At 38.2% G+C, this 16,451-nt stretch overlaps 1 protein-coding gene across 1 annotated transcript in view; it reads right to left on the bottom strand.

Annotated features, from left to right (window-relative positions):
* Nucleotides 1–4,222: 4,222 nt before the first annotated feature.
* The window catches only part of ADGRL4 (adhesion G protein-coupled receptor L4), a 73,500-nt gene continuing 61,271 nt past the window's right edge, over nt 4,223–16,451 (bottom strand). The window contains exons 14-16 of the mRNA XM_032118166.1: nt 8,120–8,211; nt 6,382–6,550; nt 4,223–5,938 (exon numbers count right to left, since the gene is read on the bottom strand). Coding sequence (XP_031974057.1) covers nt 5,876–5,938; nt 6,382–6,550; nt 8,120–8,211 — 324 coding nt within the window. The 3' untranslated portion in view covers nt 4,223–5,875. The remainder of the gene's footprint in view (nt 5,939–6,381; nt 6,551–8,119; nt 8,212–16,451) is intronic.

The raw sequence follows: 16,451 nt of genomic DNA, 5'->3' as shown, positions 1-16,451 counted from the left end.
TGGGTAGGCGTGTCCTCATCAGTACCTGCCAGGGGAGGATGGACACCTGGTCCTGCCCCATTCATTTGGACAGAGAGTGTATGCACCACTGCTTCTGAGAACAAGGCATCAAACCCCAGAGTCTTTAGGAGTTGTATTATAGGTATTAAGTGTCAATTGTGATGAAGACAAAGCAGAGCTGAGCATCAGAAGAGAGATTATCCTTCAGTAGGACAGGCCTTGTAATTTCAGTGAGGATATACTTGTCTTTTTTCTGCTTCAATGCGACCCACCTGCCAGAGAGGAGTACAAGCTGCCTCTCCCTTAGCTGGCATCTATATTAAATGGGTTACAGCTGCTACTCAACTCATTTAGGGCCTAACCCCTTGACAACAGAAGCCATGACTTGTGCACAGGATTTTGATGAGTCCTACCTGGGTATTTGCAATTGGTATTTCTGCAGCTCTCTTACACAGTGAGGAGCATATTTTCAGCTTAAGGAATGTGACCCAATCTTTCATCTTGAGCATAAATGAGCTCATACTAACACACCTAAGGTGGGTATTTGTAAGTGGAGGGAAAAAGCCCACATATATTAAGTGACAGACAAAATTAAAAATGGCTGAGGAGTGGTAAGAAAAGCAACTTGAAGTTCACTAAAAAAAAAAAAAAAAGAAAGAAAAGGTTCATAAACATCATGGAATGAAAAACAGCTAAATGAATTCCACTACTGATAATGAGCAGGAAGCCCAGTGCTTGGGATCGTGAGTTTATGCAAATCTGTTATTACTGCAAATTGGCATCCTAAGACCCTGATCATACAACACTTGCACATATGCTTAACTTTATGCACATGAGCAGCCTCATTAACGCCAAAGACTTAGTCGTGCATAAAACTGAGCAAATACATGAGTGTTTGTAAGACTGGGATTTAAACACAAGGGAGAGAAAACAAATTTACTGTATCATCAACAATTATTTATGAAACCCAACAGAAGCCAAGGTGATGCCAGAAGTCTGCATAGTGCAGAAACATTCAAAGAGAGAGAGGAAAGGGATTTTGAAGATTGTTGCCTGTAACTCAATCCATTAGACTAAATAATGGTGGGCCAGGCATAGGAGGAAAATGTCCCTGCTCAGATTAAAATAGAACTGATTTTAACAAAGTAAACTGGATTGTCTCTTAAAAACATGGTTTTCAAACTTAGTTATTATAAAGAAGAACAGTTTATAATCAACTTGGATACAGCAAAATTATTCAGCAGTGTCTCACAAAAGTCTTACAAAATTAATTTAAATGGCGTTAGGTTTATGGGGATTCAGAGCTGACTGCAGCATTTATATAAATAGTTACAATAAATACAAAGGCTTACATTGGAGGGAGGTGCCTATTGCACTGCACTGAAGACTGATGGTCAGTCTTGGAGCTAGTTTTAATTAGAATATTTGGCAATGCTTCGGGAAACAGAGGAGCTCCCCTATGTTATGAAATTTGATGAAAATACAATTTTTCCTTGGGAATCCAGAAGAGTAAATACAATAAAATTTAAGTACTTACCAGCAAGACAAGAAAAAACCAAAAAGCTGTAAAACAACATCTGTAGAAGTAAAGCTTCTTCCAATTTTAAAGGGATAGTTCTGGAAAAGGAATTCTGGGAAAAGTGCAACCCTGCATTGGGAAGATGTAAAATAAGGCCTCTACAAAACGTAATTGTTATCATAAATAGAATCAGTCATAATTTATGTTTATGTTTCATCTTAATTTCAGTGTGCTTTTTAAGCATTTTTTTTTTGTTCCACTTGGAAAAAAAGAGTTCATTCTCAACAGTCAGTTTTACTGTTACTTTTTGTTGGGTATGGATTTTTTTTCATACTTTCTGTTCTTCTGACCCCGTAGGATTGCTGCTGTCAATATTGCTGTGTAGCAGTAAAGCTGATGGAATTATTGTACTTCATATGAGTCACATCTTGCAGCTTGTTTTGAAACAGCAGTTCCAGGGCCTCCAGGTTCCATGTGTGGCCATAGATCTGACTCCTGGCAACGTCTGGATATGTCAAGGGCTCTTGCCTCTCCTTAAGGTTGTTCAGGCAGGTTGTCATGGAAATACAGGGTTTAAAAACAGCAGTCCTGTCCTTCTGTGACTGCATCTCCGTGGACAGGCTGCCCACAGCAATGGCCGTGAGGGCTGAGCTGGCAGGGAGCCAGGCAACTTGTGAAAATGCTTCAGCACGTTTGCACTTGACAATTTGGTTGTGTTTAAATGGACTATCAGTGCATTGATGATCAGCTGTTTTCAAGTCTGCATCCATCTTAAAGGCTTAATTTTATATAAAAATTGCATGGGGGGTGACTTTGGTGAGGTGGCATCGTCACTCCTGTAATCTCACAGCACAGCACTGAATGTATGAGAACAAAGGGAAGAGAGTGACACAGGCTGGAGCAGGTTGTTGGCCGGGCCCTCCTCCTACCACCTCTTTTCCCAGAGGAAAGAAAGTTTTAATTTTCTTCATGGGTTTTGACTTTTTTATCTCATCTCCACAGATTTCAAAGAAGGAGGTAGGGCTTCTCCTGGGATTAACTGGCACATGGCAAGAGTGTGATTATGAACTGGGCTTTAAGGAACTATTATGATAAAGATATAAAAAGTGATATTATTGATGAGAAAAGTGATGCTGTAGGTGTAGCAGCTGGAGGAATCAGCCCTTAAAATATTTGTTCTGCTTCACATAATCATATGCAGAGTTGTTTTATATGTGTGGTCAACAAGGTGCACAAGTCTCCGAATTCCTGGCTTCAGAGCATCACCATGTTCTGAGTTGAAGGTCTGTGACAACGGGAGGCTAGAGAAAAGTCTGAGATAAATTTGCACTGTATTTATCTTGTTTTAAATGACTACCTGCTTCATTCCATAGGTAAACAGATGATCTGTTTATTAGCACAGCTTCAGCAGACTGAACCTCCCAAAGGCTATGGTGATAATATTGCAGTTTCTTTGAAATACAACTCTAATTCTTTGAGGGAATATTTATTTCAGAATAGATGAGTCTTTACCTTATTTGTTGTATTCTGAAGTACACCTTGAAATGCAACACTGAACACGTGTTTCTGTTTGGTTTAATGGAAAAAATTTCTTCATCGGGCATTTACTTTCAGAATGAAACCATAACATTTTGCTTTTTATCTCGCTGGTCAATCCCTGATGTTTTTACTTTTTTATTTTTCCTGTTGGCCCCACTGGACATGTCATATACCTCCAAAAAGTGTGTAATCTTAAAAAGTGTTGAACAGAATTCTTAGTTTTCAAACCAGTCAGCTAGTTTATCTGATAATTAGATTACATTAATTTACTTTTGGAAAAACAGTTTGCATAGCGCTTGAGTGCAAGTTTGCATAACAAAATTGTAACTAATGCCTGATTATTATTTTTCTGATTTGATACCATAGAGTCCTGGAACAATCAAGGATGGAAGGGATCTCAGAGGGTCATCTCATCCACCTTCCTGCTCAAGGCAGGGTCAGGTATGAGATCAGGTTGCTGAGAACTTTATCCAGTCTTAAAAACCTCCAAAGATTTTGACACAACCACACAAGATCTCTGGGCAACCCTTTCCAATACTTGACTGTCCTCATAGTGAAAAGGTTTTTCCTCACATCTTGCTGAAACCTCTCTTTTTCAATTTACGTCCAATGTCTCTCCTCACTCTGCTGGGTTGGGGCTTGTGTAACTAAGGGCTGTGACAAATAAACGCTTTAATTTCTTGTCAGTACATCTGCATGCACTAGGAAGGACAATTGCAATATCCTTCAGGGTCTGAGGCAGGGAATCTAAAAAAAAATTTCTGCTCTTTATGTGCTGTTTTAAAAGATGAAAACTCATCCTTGCATGTAAGGAAAACAGAGTTTCAATGAAGATCTGACCCAGAGACAGTAGAGCAGTATTCCTATAAAAGATGTTCTTTCATTACAAAGACTATTGTAAGCTAAACATTTATGATATATTTTCTTTCCAAGGAAATTTTTTCAATCTCCCTGAGCATGCTGAAGTCATTATATAGTTACTAGAGATGCTTTGTCCAGATCAGCTTACTATAGGTTACAGTTCTGCAGGAGATTAAAAATGATGGGCTGGTAGATATCCTTCTAAAAATACTCTTTTAAGTAATATGTATCTGCATGTCCCAACCTTAGAACAAAATATACAACAGCAAAGGAAATACAGCAAATAATTGAGGGCAAATGATATGTAACAATGAGAACTTTTACCACTGTATTTATTTAAATGAATGGAAATGTCAAAATGTGGAAGCAAAGCACTCCAGTTTATTCACATATTTTACATTCAAAAGATCAGGAGATTTCTTTAGTATTTTTTTGAAAAATAGACTCCTCTTTTTTCAAAAAACTTGACAGAGCCATGGAATATACTTAATGAAGCCTGTCATTGCAGTGCATACAATGAAAACCTTGTGTACATGGAAAAAAGATAAAAACCAAAGTTGACCATTACTAAAACCAGATTTCCTGTAATATAAATAAAACTCAGAATAGTGCTTTATTTTAACAGACAACATAACAGTGGGATTTATTAACAACTACATATTTACAGTGTCTCACTGGTAAAAATACTGGGCTTCATCTGAGATCCTAGACACTTCCTGAGAAAGCAACATGGACAGGAGATTGCTCAGCACTTCACACAATTTAGGTGCTAAAAGGGTGAAATTAAAGCATACTTTTCAAATAAGTCAGATGCCATAGGTGGAATGGTTGATGCAATGTGTTTATGCTCTGCCAAACTTGCACCTCGATCCTCCCTTTGATTTCAGTAGTTCTGTACATACTCCTAAGGTTAAGTGCAGGATTATTTAAAACCCAGGAGCCTCAGAGGAAGACAACAGCTTGACTCAGTAGAGTCAAGAGTAGAGAAAACTGTTGTAATTGCAATTTTACACAATGTAGAGGCAAATTACCTTGAATTTAAATCTGTATCCTTCTGTGTGGGTGATTCCAATCATTTTAATTTGGTTTTACAAGGCCTGGATTCCAAGTATCTCTATGAAGTGACAAACCTGTGAAAGCATCTTCTTCCCACAGCCTCCAAAATCATAGTGCCAGTTAAGCAGATCTCAGTCTTTTTGGCAATTAAATAAAACAAGAACCAGATCTGTTTCAAAGTATTCACAAAATAATCTTTCAGTAATAAAATGACTGTCCCACCATTCTTGTATCAGATCTGACCTCAGCTCTTTAGATCTAAACAATTCTTTAGAAGTTATAAAAATAAAGGATTGATTAATATACAAATATATATTTCAGAGTGATAAGAGAATAATATTAAACAAATCCCTTTTTTAATCTACTTTAAATTAAAAGAAATGTTTTCAAAAGACTAGGCTGAAGCAGATCTTTATCTATTGACTCTTTAATGGAACCCATTCCCTGCAGATGGTCACATACAACTTAATGTAAGAAGTTCATTACTACAAAAGGATGGTGAACATGTTTCCACTAGCAAAGCACTTCATAAAATCTGCTGTGCCAGTTGGTTCTTGGTATCTTGCTTTCAAGAACTGCAGATATTTTTAATATTAGAAACAAAACCTCAGTCACAAAGTCTTGAGGTTCTTTAGAAATTTGCTGCTTTCCCTTGTCTTTATGAATATTTGTTTTGCAGTGATCCAGTTTGTTTTGTATACTGTTTTTATACAGAATAAAATAGATGTTCTGCACAAATGCACATGTATGTACAAAACCAGTAATTCAGCTAAGAGATATGCCTGCTCACTGGGTCATTTCATACTTTCACAATACCATATTTTGCAGTATTATCCATAACAATAGCATGTAGGTTGCTTCCTTCTTCTGCTGAGATGCTTTTGGGTGTTTTCGTTCCCTTTATCTCAAGCAGCCGAAACAGCAAGGAACATTTTTGAACAATCTGTAATACTCCTCCTGAATCTGAAATAAAAAGATTGAATGTATTTATGAAATAGATTTATTGATAGATCTATATGTATTTGAATTCATTTTGTACTGCTCCCATCACTAGATGTTTTAAGGTGGGGCTGAATTTTTCTTTAGGACAGAACACTGAAGAAAGTATCATCCAAGGGTAGTGTGGGTGAATCTTGCTGCTAATTGAAAAGACTGGAAGGAAATTTTATTACACACATTGTATTATTTCATCAGGTTAATGACACTATAACCAGTTTTACAGTTAAAAAGACCCATTTTTCCATGTTTCATGCCTCAGTTTCAAAACTGGAGGTAATATGTGAGAACACAAAAGCTGGAAAGTGGTTCTGCCACCACTGAAGGCAAAATCTCAATTTCAGGGCTGGGCACCTGACTGTGTAGGGACATGAGACTGAGTCATTTCCCACAAGAAGTAGGACACTTACCTTCCTAGACAATACACAAAGAAATATGAAGATGAACATCCCCTGGAAGGCATTGAAGATTGTAAAAAGATAGGCAGTAACCACGGATCCCTGGACCACATGGAGGACCCCGAAAATCCAGGTAGCTCCAAGGAGAAACAGGAGAGCAAGGGCACCTCGGGCACAGGATCTAGACAGGAAGAAAACGTTGTGACCAACATGCAGGCACATGCTATTCCCCTTTCTTCTCCACTTTGGGTGGTGAATGCTGCATTGGAAAGTTTTTCAGAGCTGCAAAGGCCTGAGAAGTGCAAATGCAAGGACTGCTCTTCAGGGTGTGCTGTAGCACTTTAGCATGAACAAACTCACATAATCACTATGGAAGAGCAAAGGAGTAAAACTGGAGGGCCTTAAAACACTGGCTTCTTTAATCTTCAAATATGTTTTCTCTAGTGTACTGCAGCACCATATGATTTGATTTAAATCTACTGTTAGTGTAATTCCCCAAGGAAAAACATATGTCTGTTATGAAGCATTCCCCCAATTTTCCTCCTCCCCCTTATCTTCCTCAAAAAAATAACCCAGAAAAATGTTCAGTATGCTCTTAGGTCAGTGCATGGGCATGACATCAAAGGATTCCCAGGCTGCCTCTCAGGTTCACTGCAGAGGATGGTGCCAGTTGTAAAATCAGATTCTTTTAAAATTCTTTCTCTTAAAAAAACCCCAAGAAATTGTTTTTAGAGCACAAGTACTCTCAAATAGTTCCTGGGTCAGCATATTGATGCACTAAAATTGTAGGAACTGATGGGCTAAAATTTTTTTTCCAAGATGCTGTAGAGCACTGTACACAGGCTTGAGCAAATTACAGCATGTTGTCTTGGAAATGAAGCCACTGATTACTTTCTTATTCATTCTCAGCTCAGTCATTGCAGGACTTCCTTTGTACAGCAGAAATTTTTAGTACTGTTCCCCTGAAAATGAATAATTTTCAACTTCATTAGAAACAGGTCACCACATGAAGCTATGAAAGGTGAGGAATAAGAGAAAGTAATCAATCAAACAATTGCTAAATCCTGACTATAAATCTAGTTCAATGCATTGAAACTGCAGGAGTGTTCCTAAGCAACACAAACAGTAAGTTGTTTTCAATGTTCCCTGTAGTACACTTCAGCTTTTCCTGCACAAACGGTTTTCAAGGTCCCTATAAATCAGTTTTAAAGAGAGTGAGTTGATGGAAAAATCATAGCAGCATGCAAAGTGAAATCCTGGAGAGAATCCGCTCCATTCCCCCAGTGCCACAGAAACACAACGTCCTACTGCAGACTTTTCCCAAGCAACACGAATGCCTCCAATCTCTTATCACTGAATTACTTGTTACTTCAAGGCAAATATTTTGGTCCCATTTCAGGAGTAAGTTTTGAAATCTGTTTTGGCTTGCATAGAGGCTGTGGAAAATACTTAAGAAAAAAGGACAATCTCTTCTTTAACTTTGCCATCAGCCTTCACCCTCTGGTTGATATGGCCCACTTGTTTTCCTTGTACACCTCTCACACACACCCCAGCATACAAGGTATTGCTCAATGGGAATAATGATTGCAAAATTTATGTCTAAATATAGGTAAGGGTAATAACAGAAAAAAAAATCTTTATTTTTGTACAAATCTCAGGAGATTAAACAGTTATTTTTGAATAGTCACTATCATCTCTGTTGGTATTTAAACCTACAGAAGGTAGAATTTGTATTGAATGGCAAACTTACCTTATATTTTCATAACAACTGACTTCTGGCTTTAACATTGCAGTGTGTCGAAATACTTTATAAATAATCACTCCAAAAGCCAACAAATTAACCTGAGGGGAGCAAAGAAAGGAACTTTTAGTTCAAACCAGGATACTCTTGAATGCCAATAACTGTTAAACATTTAAATGAAACAAGTCAGATAGAGTTTCTGGGTATCTGAAACTTAGGGAATCCCGTGCCAGGAGGGGAAAAAACCCACCCTGTTCTGATTCACTTCTATTAAAAAATATGAGCCCTGAAATAAACACTGATCAAACAAGGATGTAACCCTACTTTATCTCAACAGTATCACTACCAACAGTCTGCAAATGTTTATTGATTTTATCGGTAAATCTCTTCGATTTCCTGCTGAGATTATTTTTCCTAAGTAGAGATGGAGGAACGGAAAGGAAAGGAATGAAAAGGAAAAGGAAAGGGAAAGGGAAAGAATTAAAAAAATGGAAAGGGAAATGGAGAAACTGCTGAAAAACCCTGTACCCTATGGGTTTTCTGTTGTACTGTATCATGTTGATCTTGAAACGTGTGTCTTTTGTTGCTGAATAACATTAATAACATCATTCATTATGAGGACTTTGGGGTGTGAAGACTTTCAAGTGACACAAAAATCTTAGAGGCTTACACAAATAATTAAAAAAAATCTAGCTTCTGTTGAAAGGCTCCTTGCTGCATATTCTCTCTTATATTTATGGTTTTTCGTCACAGATGAATAATTTTGGTATTTTTTTCCTTGATTTTTGTAAAATTGCATTGCTTTATTTGAGTTTGAAATGAAGAAAAGTGACTAAAAGAAGCAGTTTTGCAAATGATGCTCAATTGTGGTTCTGATCCTCTCTTTGCTTGGCTAGGCTTCACTGATCTTTCATTTAAATTTATACTGCATTCCTTTAAAAATGTGGATGGTTGCTCTCTTACTTTGTAGCATTTAACATCAGAATCTATTTAAAATGTCAGTGAATGTACTAAATTTTAGCTCTGTGTCATTGAGGTACTGTTTGTAAACTTTTGGTTGCGATCCCTTGGTCAGTTCCTGTGGGCTTCCAGCTGTAGAATGAATAGAATTAATGCCTTCCCCAAGCTGTTTCTCCAGAAAGACTGTATGGTTTTTCCCCTGCTTCTTTTTATTTAAAAAAACCAAACCAAACACAAAATCCAAACCAAACTAAAACAAAAATCTCTGAAATGAAAACCAAAAGCTGTTGGAGCACAGCATCACTTGAAAAGGAATAATTTTCATTTGTTAACACTCATTAGGTATGTCCTTAGAACATTTTTGTTGTGTCAAGGGGGGAGTATCTGATATTAAAGCAGGCTCTGCTTTAATTAGCTACATGCTCATAGTTTAATGAAGCATAATATATTTACAATTTGATAAGGACAGGAGATAGAGTTGATTAGCAGTTTAGGGAATTAGTCCTTCATTGAATACCTTGTACTAGTGCTGATCGTGAGAGCTATTCTGAAGCTCCTTATATTTAAAATTGTAATCTATGATATCTCCTAAACCAGCAATTTTTCAAAGTTAATTATAAGTCAGTCAGCAGTTGTGGATAATTATATGCAGACTTACTTTTTATCTTATATTTGTTGGTGAGTAATATATCAAATAAGTTTGTGCACACACTTTAATCTGCATAACCCAGCTAATGTACTTATTAATTTGAAAAAGGTAGCGGGAAATGTGATCAAAGTACCGTGAGCATGGAGTGCACACTGCTACTTCTTCAGAAACTGCATTGGAGATGGCAGCACAAACCATGCAGCCAACCTTCCTCTGTGCCAGCCCCTCAGTAGGATTACTAATGTCAGTGAGCACCTTCCTATTGCCAGAAATAGGTTCTGTGAGAAGCTCTATGGGCCAACCCCCCCTTACTCACAATAACAGCTGCAGAACTGGCAAGGCTTTGCTGAGCAAGGATGGCGCGGGCAGCAGGCTCCATTTCTCCTTGTCCCAGTGGAGCTCCTTTACACAAATACTATTTGCACTGTCCGTTGCACAGGATAATAGGATTTGGCCTTCTGCATTAAAGTAATACCCATTAACTATGATCTTTTCATTCAGCAGCCCATTCTAATGGGAATAATCTGTATGTATCAGGGGAACGGGAGAGGTTAACACTGGCTTCTCAGAGTCAGCTGCCAGAACACAATTACTGTACAATATGTCTCAGGTAGCCTCACAGGAGGTAGTGTTACAGGGTAATGAGGGTGAACTTAACTTCTGAAACACCTGCTCATTTCCAAGATTTATAAAATCTTAAGTCAGTCTTTGCCCCATTTTGAAGCACTCCATTAATAAAAAAATTTCTATAGTGAAGCAGAAGTGCATAGTCTGGCTTTACATAATGCTTCAACCAAAGCTGGAAGCCTCTGGAACAGCATTTTGTCCTTTGAGGGGGATGAAATGGATAAAACCAAAGTATTAGTAACTATCCTGAGACATGGAAGTGAAGCAAAACTTGCAGGAAAACAACAGCATGAATTCATGGGTAAATCCCGGAGAAAAAAACAGCTAATGTAAACAACGTGTCAAGTGTGGCCTTTGGAGAAAAATGGTAATCCAAAAGGAATCCCAAAAGGTATCCTAAAATTGATGCATTCTGCTTCAACCTGATACTCTGCATGTTCTTTGCTATGAACATACCAATGGCCTCAGCTATTTCTGGGAAACGGAAAGTAAAAAGTTCGTGTTGGATGGCAGGACTGAGTTAGGAACACTAATAAGTTGGATTTATTAGGACTAAAGAGGAAATAGAACTGATATCCCCAAAGAGCCATATGTGTTCCAGCAAATGATATGGGAAGTCCAATCACTTAAAATGCCTGGCCAAAGATACAAACATTTAAGACATTTGAATTTGTATCCAAAACTGAGTTTCAAATGAGCAGAAATGGAGGTGGTAGGCTGTAAAAGTAATCTAAAATATAGATGTACACAAGAAATCCTGGATCAAACAGAGGGGCTTCTGGATGAGAGACACTGAAACATCTAAAAAGTTTCAACAGCTACTTACAGCCAAATATTGTTTTATTCTTGCTTTAGTTGTAATCATGTGTTTTCATTTTTGTAATTAAACCACGGTCTTAAGATCTTGTTGAATAAACCTTCAATGATATTATAATTAAGACTGCCTTAAGGTGACAGGCAAGGTGAATGAGAATGAAATGGCAAACATAAGGCATGCTGTCTCCGGAGAGGGAGCAAGCTGGAGCAGAGCAGGATGTGCAGGCAGCTGTGAAGCCGAGCTCAGGACAGGCTCTGCACAGGGCTGGGAAGGGCCAGCCTGGGGACGAGTTACCTGAATAATGAGCAGAGTTACACTGCAGCTTGGGGCAAACCCGGAGCGTGAAATGCTGTGGCATGGCCACAGTTTTATCAAGTGAATAACGATGTTACAGTGTGACACAGCAAGTTCTGGTGCCTTTGTTTTCAGTGCTATTACATGGTTGAGCAGTCAGAGAAACTGCTGCATGTCCTGAGAGGGGCTTCTCGGCAAGTCTAATAGACTAGAGGGGAATTGCATTGATTCCAAGCCCTGAACTGAATAATTTTTTGTATTTTATTTATTTAACAAACCACCCCAAACTGCTATTGGGCAAACAGTGCACTCAGTCCTCACCATTTTACAAAGGAAACCTCTGACTTTCTCCCCACCAGCCCAATTCTCTGAAGTGCTGAGCATCCTCAACCCTGCCTCCTCTGCAATTCAGTGGGAATCATGTTTCACTCATCATTGCTCAGGTGCACTACAGGACTAATTTTAATAATTAATCTATTCCTTTTTTTTTTTTTTAAGTGGTTAATCAAAGTCAAGGACTGATACAGAAAAAGCCTCCACTCACAACATCTTCAGGGAATCAAGTCTCCTTAAAGATATTTGTAAAAGTATTTTTAGCCTTCTTAAATTCTTGAAATGTTGTGGTATATTTATGAACAAATGAAAAACTTAAAATATATTTCTGTGAAATAGACATTGAATAAGAGCAATTATTAGGATGCCATGAAATCAGGACTCTGTAGATATGGGCAACTACATTTATGTAGCTGTATAACTCTGGATAATCTCTGAGGAGACACAAATCTGCATGAGCTGGGTTTTATTGTACACCCGAGAAGGAGTTTAGAGAAAGGATGGTAAGTGTTTGGTACATCTCTCTCTGGGAGATCACATATGAAAAGGGTCAGAAGGATTTAAGGTTTTGGAGTGGCTTCTGGCCCCATTAAGCCCATATGCAGAACTCCAGTTAAATAGTAAAACTCCCACTGTCACCAGGATTGTCAAAGCTTTATTACTACACACCACAGAGAATGGCAATCCCAAGGGATTCACAGGCAACAGTGGACACTGGTGCAGGTTTTGCTCTGCAGATTAGCACTTAGGTGTGTCATGGATGCACACTGTAGTATAGAGCAGGACAGTGAAATTGCCCTGCAGCTGTTTTGGGGATCTCCATGATACAGTTCCCATGTTCAGAATTGTGATGTTGGTGGGTTAGGTCCAGCAGGCACACAAGGAAGAGTTCAGAGCTATCTGGAGTGGTACAAGTCCTAGGACCAGATCTGACCCACAGCATTGCTCTTGATAATTTCCTCTTGTAGGAGAGAAAAAGTAATTGAGAATTCAAAGAAATTTCCTGGTGCTCTCCTAATCATCTTGTCAACAATAAGGAGGCTTTGCCAAAGGAATTAGCCTGGGGAGGTCTGTTCAACCAATCATATGTGTCTTAGAATAAGATGGGAAAAGCAGTGTGTGGAGTTAACCTACCTTCACCTACATCTTGGCTCTGGAAATCTGTTTGCAGATTTGCATCCCCCCCTCTCTGTCCCTACTGCCATGGTTACCTGAACAGGTGCTTCTGCAAGGAAGGAAAGCTGGGCATGGGCAGAGCAAGACACTGCTGCTCTGGCTTCTACTCCTCCCAGGTCTGGGACTGCCCCAGCAGAGAGCACTGAGGAACAATCTCATCTATTGTCTAAGCAAATTACAAACTTCTCTGCTGATTGTTAACTGTATTTTGGAAAGTTAGTAATAATATAAAAATGAGCATATAGGTCCTAAAATCCTAAGTGCTCCAGGCTGCTGGAGTTCTGCTAATGGCACAATGCCTAGCAATTGCTATATTTAAAATAGGTCCTTAGTTCCAGTCTTAAAGGTGCGCATTTGACATACTGGAAGAGTAACATAGTGTTCTGCCCTCAAGTAAATATCATGTTAGTGCTTCACACTGCATGGAACTCCCTCTGTGTAGATACAGAATGATAGTTATTGTTAGTTGAACACTGAATAGGATGAACTACACAAAATTTAATAAAACTTGCAAATAAAAATATTTGCACTCAAATTGAAGAGCTGTAATTTCTTTCATAATTAATTACAATTAAATTGTAAGACACTGAGTGAAGTGATCTATCATCATTTTGCCCCATCAAGATAGCTGACAGCTGTCAAATTTGACAACTAAGACGTCTTTTTTCCTTCTCCTCCTGCCCTGCTTCCTTTTTTAAAGCAAGACAAAGAGCACTTGAAAGCTCAGAGGGGAATGGTGTGTCTTGCATGACGGTAGCTCAGTTAGCACCTGGACTTCTGGTGAAATGAAATGGATCAGGACAGGGCATTCAAAAAAATTTTGTCTAATACTTTTTTTCTTGAAAAATGTCAGTTCATTAGCACTAAAAGACATTTACTGTTTTAGACTATGTTTTCACCAGGAAACGCTTCCTGACTAGGATAGCTTTTCTGAATAAAACCAGAAAGGACACTCCTGAACAATGAAAATCCCCGTGGACTGTGCATTTGTATAGGATGTTGGAGACATGGGGCACAGTTTTCTGTTTTCCTTAATATTCAGACTAGGCTATGACCCTTGGTTTCTCCAGGCTCTGAATTCTCTCCATTCCCTGCTACTGATGGATCTATTCCATGCCATATAAATAATTAAATATTCACTGGAGCAGAGAGACCTGGATTTCCCTCACCCCCCAGTTCCTCATCCAGGAATTATCTAAAGACAGTTTTGTTTTTTAAACACTGCTGTAATTGTTTAATACGAGACTGAGGTTTTGAGGCTATTTCCAATACACATTATTTATAGAATGAAAAAGGAATTGGTAATTTCATGTAGGATATCTTTGCGCAAAAGATACACCCCAGCCTTTCAAAAGTTATTAAAACATTTCAAATACCAGCCTTTAAAGGCTCTCTAGTGTTACAAAGAAGAGAAGGTATAAGAAAGAGGTAGCTAATTCTAAAGACTCAGACATACTAGTTCTGATTCAGTCTGAGCACTTTACATTCAAACTTCAAAAATGAAACCCCCAAATCATTCCCTTTTCCTTTCTTAGTCTCTGGCTCAATAATTGATGAAACCATCTATATGCTGATGTCAGATCTCACAAAAAAGAATGAGAAAATTTCTCCTGCTGCTCTCTTAGGCATATACTTGAATTTTTTACATATATCATATTGAATTTGGCTCTTTCAAAAAATGTCTGAAGTTCAGAGCAGCTGTATCTGTATCAGTCTGTACAATGACCCTCATTATGAGCGTTTGAATTAATGAGCTTGTGATGGTCTGAGTTCTGCCACAGAGAGCAATACATTTCTGTCTTTCTGGCTGGATGGCTAATGGCTGGGTAAAATGACAACATTCAGTGGGTCATCATTATTTCAGTCAGGGGAGAACGGAATTAAGCTATTAACAATACAACAGTTTAAGCTTCAAAATGAAAATGTATGCTATATTAATTGCATAAAATTGGACACAAGCTGGCAGTCAAACAGTCAGGGTTTGTCTCCTGACTGATTTATCTCATTACCATGTCCCCAGTGAATATATCTTCTTGAATGCTTTAAGTATACAACAGCAGTCTTATCTGGGAGTAGGAAATGGAACAAAAACCTTAATGAACCCCCTTTAGGCTGTATTTTTGGGAAATATTTTCCATTATTCAGGGGTAGAATCTTATAGTTCTAAGACTTTAATGATTTCCCTTGTTTTAAAAGTTAAAACACAGCCAAATGGGTTTATTTCAAATCCTGACTCAGGAAATAAAAAATGTTCACATAGGATTGCTTTTTATTTATGAATACTTCAAAGATTTCCTTTGCATACTTCAAGCTATAGATTTAGACTCAATTAAGTGTTTCCTTTATGTCACTTTATATCACTTAAAAGAAGATGTAAATAAATAAATAAATAAATGAGGTTTCTATGCTTTTCATCAGGGTAAACAGCTTTGCAGACTTACGGATTCAGTGTTTCTTACTGGATTGCAAAACTAAACACATTATTCACCCTCAGTTCTGCAGCCAAGGGCAGGAAGAATGAACCAATTGATCTGCACCTGACCTCAGCCAGAATTATTAGCCCAGTTAGATCCAGTGGTAGGACTGGGGTCTATTCTGCTTGCAGTGTGAATAATTACTAGGTTTACTCTTCTCCTTTTCCAAGAAGCTTTTGGGAAGGTGTGTTAGGAGTGACGTAAATCAGGCTGTTTAGTGAACTGATTCAAGGTGCATCAAAAAGTTCAGACTACACCTTGCTCCTGTCCTATGGTTTCTTTGCATAGATGGGAACCTTTCTTAGGGTGCATCTGGAGCCTTATACAGGAGCCCTGCAGAAGGAGTTTTGCATGGCAAAGAGGAGTGACATAGTTGAGTATTATCTTTTAGCACAACTAGCTTCAGTGAATGGATGAGCTACCTGGAAGGAGAAAGTATCAGGAGCATGACTGAGATGTCAAGTCTGAGAACAAGCCGTATTTGCCATTTTGGAGGCGTGAATACTTGGCAGAAAGATATCCATACCTTCCACAATTTGCCAAATCCTCTTGAGGATTTGGCTTTTTGCTTTTTCAGAAATATCCGCAATTCTGCTGTGGACATGGTCGCAAAATCCCATGGTGTGATTTATTCAAAACCACAAAAGCTTCTTTCAGTGACCAAGTGAGATTTCCAAGCAAAGTATTCCTGTGCAATTACTACTGTGAATTTAAATTCGCTTCTCTAAATGGCTGTCAGGGATGAATCAAAAGGGCAGTAGAATAGTGGAAGAAAATCTGATTCGAGTGAGAAAATATGTCATGTGGATGAAGTCACTACGTAATTGCTAAGAAAGTCCAAAAGACATCATCAGTCCATGTTTACTGCCTAAAGCAAACCTATGTTGTCCTTTCAATGAACAATTTAGGGTAAGCATATATGTTTATAGTAAATGTGCTTGTAACAAGGAAATGTACATAATCACCAAGAAGATATTAAACAATTAAAAAGCCCTAAAAATAAAAAACAAA

This window comes from Corvus moneduloides, chromosome 9 (assembly GCF_009650955.1).
Source record: "Corvus moneduloides isolate bCorMon1 chromosome 9, bCorMon1.pri, whole genome shotgun sequence".
NCBI classification, from domain to species: Eukaryota; Metazoa; Chordata; class Aves; order Passeriformes; family Corvidae; genus Corvus; species Corvus moneduloides.
This window is presented reverse-complemented; position numbering and strand designations above follow the sequence as displayed.